The 9095-nt window shown below is 36.2% G+C and overlaps 2 protein-coding genes and 1 non-coding gene across 3 annotated transcripts; 2 read left to right on the top strand and 1 right to left on the bottom strand.

Annotated features, from left to right (window-relative positions):
- On the top strand, nucleotides 1-3420 carry LOC21400915 (U-box domain-containing protein 35). Its single transcript, XM_010098178.2, has 4 exons — nucleotides 1-748; nucleotides 2438-2556; nucleotides 2719-2834; nucleotides 2949-3420. Exons 1-4 carry the CDS (start codon nucleotides 358-360, stop codon nucleotides 3223-3225), a joined length of 903 nt encoding a protein of 300 aa, XP_010096480.1. The 5' UTR covers nucleotides 1-357; the 3' UTR covers nucleotides 3226-3420.
- Nucleotides 3248-3320, top strand: TRNAF-GAA. Its single transcript has one exon. It is a non-coding gene; the product is annotated as a tRNA-Phe (tRNA).
- A 534-nt stretch (nucleotides 3421-3954) lies between the features above and the next one.
- LOC21400916 (serine/threonine-protein kinase D6PKL2) lies at nucleotides 3955-8149 on the bottom strand. Its single transcript, XM_010098179.2, has 3 exons — nucleotides 7919-8149; nucleotides 5969-7041; nucleotides 3955-5187 (listed from the first exon to the last, which is right to left on the bottom strand). The coding sequence occupies exons 2-3, from the start codon at nucleotides 6922-6924 to the stop codon at nucleotides 4311-4313; spliced, it is 1833 nt and encodes a 610-aa protein (XP_010096481.1). The 5' UTR covers nucleotides 6925-7041; nucleotides 7919-8149; the 3' UTR covers nucleotides 3955-4310.
- Nucleotides 8150-9095: the final 946 nt, after the last annotated feature.

The raw sequence follows: 9095 nt of genomic DNA on the forward strand, positions 1-9095 counted from the left end.
AGACTCATGATTTAAACGCCTTAAACAAGGGCCTTATAAATTCTAGAATAATTATGAAAAATTCCCTATGATAAACCCAACTTCATAGGGTTGTACGTTTAGCCTGGATTAAATAAAAATATCATCCCAAACGTACAACTCCGAAAAGAATATCATATAATTGCAATACGAGAGGACATAAACTTCCTTTATATACGTCACATACTTTATTGCCTTAACTCGAACTTCCTTTCTCCTTCCTAACATATCTCTCACTTTTTTATGATAAACACCGGTCGAACAAAACAAGCTTCACATCTCGAAAATCAGAAACCAAAGCCATTTTCGGAGAAAACTAACTAAGAAACTCGTCCTAAAATGTCTGTGTCGTTACCGGAGAACAATAAGGATGTCAGTCCTCAATTAGATCAGTACTATGACCAGATCTTCAGAATCAGCGGTACTAGTACTAGTAGTACTACTGGTGTAAGCGAGATAGAGGAAGAGGGTCCAAGCGGCGACGTTCCGGCGGAGATCAAGGAGCTTTTCGAGATGAAGAAGTTCGCGCCGATGCCGTCCATCAAGGAAGAGTATGATAAGGGGAGCTTGTACTCGAGCACAGAGGATCACAGCGTCTACGTCGCCGTCGGGAAGAGCCCGTCCAGCCTGGACGCCTTGGATTGGGCGTTGAGGCACGCGGTGAACCCGCCGTCGACCACGGTTTATCTCATTCATATTTATCCAGAGACCCGGCAAATCCCAACCCCTTGTAAGTTTCGATCTTATACTATTTTTAAAATAGAGATGTATTAATCCTAACTTGTTTATTAAATTTTGGTTATCGACACGTTTCGAAAAATTTATTATGTTATAATATACATGTATCTATAATCAAATAAATGATATAAATTTATAAGTCCTTGCATTACTCAGTCCAAAAGTTCGTCTGTTTTTTCTGTTGAGGAGTTAATTACAAGTCATGGTCAAACCGGCCTATGTTGAAAAAAAAGACCACGCCGGGCTAATTTCTGGTCCTAAGTGTGACTATTTAGCATGAAGACAATAAGTACCGATGAGATATTTTTGGTTTTTATCGGACAGGATTTCAGATCCATACATATAGTTGAAAATTTTGATAGATGCCATTTTTTTTTAATAATTTTATTAATGTTGAAGTTGACTCTATATCACCAACACTTGGTCCCTTTGATGCATTATTAAGTGTCCTGAATGCTGTTAATTGGTTTAGATTTATACCTTGTAAGTATTAATGTGAATTATATTAATGTGGGATGGATGCAAGGTTGGTGTAAATGGATGAGTCATGAGTCAAAATGTGAAATAATAGTGCTTCTTATTAAGGGTGGTAATTCGTGGTAGTGGTTCGTGTTCGTGTCAACCTGTTTATTAATCGTGTCAAAAAATATCAACACAAACACGACTTGTTTATTTAACATGTCAAAAATGTCAACCCAAACACGACCCATTTATTAATCTGTTAATTGTGTCAACCCGTATAACTCATTTAAATTAATATATTGAATAAATAACTAATATAATAATGACTTATTTAACACGGTTAAGACATATTTAACATGTTTATTGGTCAATTTATCTTTTCCTTTAAGAAACATAAATGAATTATACCTACCAATATTAAAATTCACATTATTTGTATTTAATATGTCATATAAACTTTCATGTTATATCACATATAATTAGATTGCAGATGACACATAGTTAATCGTGTCAATTCGTGTCACTTTGCGTTAAGAGGTCAACCCTAACCCAACTAATTTATTAATCGTATTAATTGTGTAAACCCGATTATGACTCGAACCCATTTATAGTAAACCTAAACCCGCTAATTTTGTGTGGGTTTGGAGTTGTATCGTCATGTCGCTACTCGGATTACCAGCTCTATTTCTTGTCCTCAGTTGGCTTAGCTAGTTTTAGGCTTGACTGACTGACCCAAGCTAATTAACTGAACAGGTTAATTAGAGGGTACTCAAGAACTTATTTCAAACCTTTAAAAAACTAGATTTACCTTCTGTCTTTCACTAAGAAGTTGATCTTATACGGTAACATATAAAAGTATGGGATGTGCTTATATGGTATTTATTACTTGTCTAACAATGACTTTAGACAAACATTGATATTTCTTGTCGTTATTATACCTTCACAAAATCACTTACATGAAATATATATTATCTTACACCTCTTACATGTAGGACTAATTCTTCGTGAAGAGCTAGAAATCTTGGTCTCAAAAATATATTCTTTTCAGAATAAAGTAAAAACGGAAATAATTGTTCATGCCCCATTCTGGAGATGAAATAATTTTCTCATACCATAATAAACAAAATCAATTTGCATCAAAAGATTTTTCTTTGTTAAGTTGTCTCTGGTATTACGCATGATCTGGTATTATAACTAATTTTGTGATTAATATATATAGTAGGAAAGCTTCCCTTGAGTCAAGTGAGTCCAGAGCAGGTGGAAAACCACATGGCCCAAGAAAGAGGCAAAAGAAGAGAGCTCTTACAAAAGTTCATCTATAAATGTTCAGCTGCCAATGTAAGAAGCCAAAACACATATTTATGCCAATTAATACTTGATATGTCTTGCATTAATGGAAGATATATATATATATATATATACACATATATTTATATTTATATAGCTAATGTATCACACTTAAAACTGATGGAGGAAACAATAATACATATGACGAAACAGGTTAAGGTGGATACAATACTGATTGAGAGTGATGGGCTGCCAAAGGCTATCTTGGACCTAATTGATATTCTCAACATAAGGAAGGTTGTGCTTGGAACCACCAAATCCAGTTTAAGGTAAGGTTTACAAAAACTACTACCAAGTTAGTGAAGAAATCTATTCAAGAAGATTCCTATAATACTTAGCTTCATCCTTATTTAGTGAAGGGTTTTTTTTGGTGGAATTTATAGGAAATTAAAATCAAGGAAAGGAACAGGGACGGTGGATCAGATACTCAAGAGTGCACCAGAAACTTGTGAAGTTAAGATCATATGTGAAGGAAATGAAGTGATGATCGAGGCGACAATTGAGTCGCCGTCTCCACGTGGCAATGTCGATAGCTCCAGGGAATCTGATAACTCCAAGTCCAGGGAATCTGATAACTCCAAGTCCATGCAAGAAGAAGAAGAAGATCAGCGTAACGAATCCATTTCTTGCATGTGTTTCAGATCATCCAAATTACCATAAGATATACAAGACATCCCACAACGCGGGGATAGCTCAGTTGGGAGAGCGTCAGACTGAAGATCTGAAGGTCGCGTGTTCGATCCACGCTCACCGCAATCTCGAAATATTATATTTTTCTTTTTCCGTAAACTGCTCTTAGCCCGGCTATGACGTGGAAATGGAGGATTTTGCTTCTATTATAATTATAAAATAGACGCCCATGCTATGGAAATATATGATTTTATTTATTTAATTTTTATTTTCTGACATTTCTGTTTATATTATTCAAAATGCGTACGAATTAAGCTCCGTTTATTTCACCAATTCAACTTTAAAATTTAAGTTTACTACAGTAAAATTTTTTTAAAAATCATCACATTTAACTTTTTTACTACAGTAAAAAACTCACATAAAATTACATCTCAATTCGAATTAAAAACTCAAATCAACAAACTACAACGGACCTTAGAATTTCATCTAGCTGCTGCTTTAGAGTTATCTTATATTTAACTTGCGGAGATTTCAGTATTAGGACATTTCTGTTTCTATTATTCAAAATGCATACGAATTAAGCCCTGTTCATTTCACCAATTCAACTTTAAAATTTAAGTTTACTACAGTAAATTTTTTTTAAAAATCATCACATTTAACCTTTTTACTACAGTAAAAAACTCTCACATAAAATTACATCTCAACTTGAATTAAAAACTCAAATCAACAAACTAAACGGACCTTAAAATTTCATCTGGCTGCTTTAGAGTTATCTTATATTTAACTTGCGGAGATTTCGGTATTAATACATGAAAATTGTGATGGCAAAAGCGTAATAAAAAGGGCACCAATCCCCTCAAAAAAAAAAAAAAAGAAAAGAAAAAAAAAAGGGCACCATTTTCATGCCTTAAAGGAGGCGACAGAGAATCCATGCAAAATAAGTATTTGATACAAATTTGAAAACTGTCAATAGGCAACAACAAAAGCAAACATACAAATTCCTCGGCATCTATCAAGAAAAGAACTTAACCTCACTAACCAACGAGATCCCTGAAATGCCCAGAGAAGTCTTTTGCCCCCCAACAGAAACCATTTGTGACCCGTCATAATTATCGCTAAAAGAAATCAAACTCAAGATAATTATTTGAGCCTTTTTGATCTGGAGCTCCTATGATGGTAGGAGCCTTTTCACTAGATGAAGCCGTCGGAGGAGGAATCCGCTCGATCTCGATGGGCTTGGGGATCTCGGGTGGGGTGGCACAGCGTATCAAAGCCCAATTTACGCCTTCAAAGAAGGGGTGTTGCTTAACCTCGGTTGCCCCTCGTTTGTACGCCAATCGGTTCTGTGGTTCCTTTACAAGCAACCCCCTTATGAGATCTCTTGCAGCAAAACTGACAACTGGTGATTCCGGAAACCGTAGAGGCTGCCCAACCACATTGAACAACGTTGCTCGATTCCCGGATCCCTTGAATGGAGTCTTACCAAACAAGAGTTCGTACAAAAAGATTCCAAAAGTCCACCAATCAACAGCACTTCCGTGACCTTCACCCTTGATGATTTCCGGTGCCAAATATTCGTGCGTACCGACAAATGACATAGACCGAGCATCTGTTGGCTCTGCCATGAGCTCGGGTAAAGGGCTAACTTGGTTTCCAACCTCGTTCTTGGGTTTCCTATCTTTCTTGGATTTGCTAGAGAAGAGGCGGGGCGAGAAGCACGTGGTTGGAGCCACACAGGATGGCTGGATACAAGAAGGCTCTATGCAAGCTGGCTGGACACAATAGACAGGGTTCTTTCGCAAGGGCTCGGACTCCATTGATGAGGTTTTGACAAGAGTTGGACTGACGGTACAACGGAGGGAAAGGTCAAAGTCGGAGAGCATTATGTGCCCATCATCCCTCACCAGCACATTCTCAGGCTTAAGGTCACGGTAAACAATCCCAAGCATGTGGAGGTATTCAAGCGCAAGCAGAACTTCTGCTACATAAAATCTGCAAGTCATAATGAAAAGCAACGATTGTCACCATCGTTTTTTGTACACAAATACGATATACCAATTGTAACCTAATCTCTTTAAGGCACTCTCCTTCCTCGGGTTAATTGACCGCCCAATCTCAAAACATTTTCGAGTAAATATCCATTCTCAGTTTGCAAAAGAGGACTGCCTGAATTCCAAGTAAAACAATATATACATTGTATCCACCAGTTAAAACCTGAACAACACATCTAAACATTCCTAGCATGAAACTCTCGAATTTCTTCTCAAGTGACACTAGCAGATTTAGGTCTCTATGTTTTGGATATGTTATAATCAGTCTTTCATGTGTCAAAATCAGAATGAATAAGAACAAAGAAAATCAATGTTTGGCAGAATTCCACAATGCCGTGAATAAAACACCAGAGGAAATAGAATATAATAGGAGGCGTATATGAACATTCCACCAGAGGTGAGTTTAAATAACAAAAGGGGATTTCTAAAATTTTTTGGTCTTCCTAGTCAGGGGCATCTGTTAATACCTGCAAAAAGAAGCGTATAACGAACCACCCACCCCACATAACTTGACTCATCTGTCAGACTCATAGTGAAATAAAATATATGAGAAATACTTACTGTAGAATAAAAAATAAATATGAAATTGATACACTATAAGAACTGTATGGCAAAACTTTTCTGCAGGGGACAAGCGCATGAGACTTAACAACTACTCAACCAAGAAATGATGATTGATGATGATTTGCAAGGAATGTGTAAATAAAGTTAAGCAAACATACTTTACTGCTTGCTCGGGAAAATGTTTCCCTGGCTGCCTCTGCCTAAGAGTGTGCAAATCTCCTCCGGGACAGAACTCCATCACCAAGCATGAGAACTTCTCTGTCTCAAAGTGAGTGTATAGAGTTGGAAGAAAAGGATGATCCAGAGATTGCAGTATTTCTCTTTCCGTCTGAGCACGCAGAAGCTTCTTACGACTTGCTAGAGAACCTTTGTCCATAACCTTCATCGCGAAATAACATTTAGTTCCACTCAACTCTGAGAGATAAACACTCCCAATATCCCCACAACCCAACCGTTTTAGGAGTCTAAAATGACCCAAACCCAGAACCCCATCTCTTGCTCGGACAGCTTGGATGGCTTCCCATCTCAAGTCATTCGCTTTGTGAGGTTTGTTTATGCTGCTACTAAAGCTGCTACAACTACTCTCGTCGCTCACATCGCTGCTCGTGCTCCCTCTACACATGCTGCTCTTTCCACTCTCAACAAAATCAATCCGGTCACTAATCTTTGCACTTCCACTAGTCTTGGCAAGACTGCTGGCCCCATCGCTAACCTTGGCAGATACGGAACTGTCCTTCACACTTCCATACTCCGACGTCTTCTTTTCTTGATCGACCGAACTTTCTAGAGAGCCACGAGTATCAGTAACAGCAGAACCTACTTCTGTTGATGCTTGCTCCGACAACGAGCTCGAATTCAATTTATTAATCAAGGAATCAAAAGTTCCATTTTGATTAGAATTGGGTGACTTTTTACGCTCAGGAGCTTCTACTGCAGTCTTCTTTGATGTGTTCTGTAAAGATTTGGGTAATTGTTCAGGAGTAGCACGCTCCGGTTTGCTTGACCCCAAAACTGGCTGAGGCAATGGCCTGACATCATTAGTTTGTACAGTCTGAATAACAGCTGTTTTCTGCTGCACCTTTGAGGAAGCTCGTAAACCCGTTTTTGAGGCCATTAACGATGCCAAAAATGATTTCTGTTGTTAATCAGATTGAGAAATTTCATTGGTCATCATACATTACCAACAATGGTTTATCTTCCATTAGCAGGCCAAAACACTCCCTCCTCAACTCTGCCAAGAACAATACTTTATTATTTATCAGAAACATCTTTAACAAGTAACAAAGAATTATTGCCTTCAAAGGTACAAAAGAAAGCAAGGAAGGTGATAGATTACCGCAAGCATAGTTGTCAAATCAAAAGAGAAAAGAAAACTTAGCAAAAATGGGAATATAGCCTAAACCAGTTTCCACTACACGTGACCCAACAATGGATCACACAGTATGATCAAAGATCAACACCTAGAACAGAATCTAAACGACAACCTAAGTAAAACTCTGATGGGCTTTTAGACAACAATGTGTCAGGAGCTATGCCGAAAAAAAAATGGAGAAAAAATGTAAACTTTCAATAGCAAATAGTACCATAACACAAAACCCAATTTCATGAATAATTTTTTTTCCCAGAAAAGACATTGATTCAATTCCTAAGCTGCATGCACACCCTGATCAGACGATTTCAAATGGATATGGGAAAGTAAAGAACCCAATCCGGAATTTTCCCAAAATCCCCAAAACAGAAAAACTGAGAGAAAGAAGAAATGGAAAAAATTGAAGAGATTCAGAACAAACATGACGAATTAACATACCACAAAAACATGTAAAATATAACCTAACAACAAATGAAAAAAAATGCAGTTTTTAGCCATTTTTAATCATCCCAAAAAGGATAGCATCGCAAGAACGATCTCAATAAACGTGATCGAGGGACCAATTACACAAAAACTAGATCTAGAATCACAGAACCGCGAGTTTCAGCGAAAACCCAGTACAGATCGGAGAGCACAAAGAAACCCAGATGCGAAAGAGACATAGAAAACCCATAAGGAAAAAAAAAAGGGAAATCGCTGGAAAAAGGGGAAAGCTGGGGAATAAAGAGCAGCTACCTACCAATATGAAGAAGAAGGATCAGAGTGTTGCAGTGTTGAAAAGAGAAGTCCTTGTTGCTTAGTTAATAAACTTGTGTTTTGTTGGAGAGTGAAGAGGAAGAGAGAGAGAGAGAGAGAGAACAAATTGGAAACTTGAGGAAAAGCAACAAAATGCACCGGGCCTCCGCTTCTGATGGACTATTAGACACAGAAGAGGAGAGAGAGAGAGAGGAGAGAGAGAGAGGGACAGAGAGGGGTCTAAGCAAAAGTAAAGCTTTTATTTTTTATTATTGTTTTTTCATTTATTTTTTTGTCATGCAATAATTTCATTGGTTTTTTGTCCCGAAACTGAAGGCGTCCGAATCAACCGAAGAACTCTCAGGTCACGCACCTGTCTCTCACAACTCACAACTCACAGCTCACAAGTCACACCTTTCCCCAAATAAAAATTCAATTCTTGAGTAAAATTAAAATTCCATATTTAGAATAATGGGTACGTTTGAAATTATTTTTAAAAATATTTTCGTACATCTTTTAAAATATGAAAATGAAAATAGTTTATCAATCGTGTTTATTTAATAAAAAATTTAAAAATAGAAACGAAAATAAAAAATAATGGTCGCGTTTGGAATTCATCTTAAAATAATTTTGTTTTTTGTATGAAAATAAAAATGAAAACATTTTTAACCTCAGACAGAAATTATTTTTGAAAATGCGTTTGGTAGTTTAATTAATAGATTATTTTAAGTGTAAAAAAACCTATTAATGTATATCTTTCTCTTTCTTCTACTTGAGGGAGTAGAAAACGAAAACAAAAAATGAAAAATGACTAAAAATCATTTTTCATTTCTCTCTCATTTTACACTAAACTAAAAAATCATTTTCATTTTCCTTTTTTGTCTTTATTGCGTCAAACGTCGTTTTGAAAACGTTCTCATTTTTTCTTTCTCGAAAAACATGAAAAACAAAAACGGAATAAATTCCAAACACGGCCAATGAGAATGATTTTTGAAAACGATTGAAAGTTATTTTCTATTTTCTGTTTTCATTTTTTAGTATTTATCAATAAAATTATATTAAATAATTAATAATTAATTACTAATTATATTTTTTATTAATTAATAATTAATAAATAGATATACTTAATAACTAATAAATAGATAATAATTATTTAATTATTAATTAAATATTAATTTATT

This window comes from Morus notabilis, unplaced genomic scaffold (genome assembly GCF_000414095.1).
Source record: "Morus notabilis unplaced genomic scaffold, ASM41409v2 Scaffold1315, whole genome shotgun sequence".
Taxonomy (NCBI): domain Eukaryota; kingdom Viridiplantae; phylum Streptophyta; class Magnoliopsida; order Rosales; family Moraceae; genus Morus; species Morus notabilis.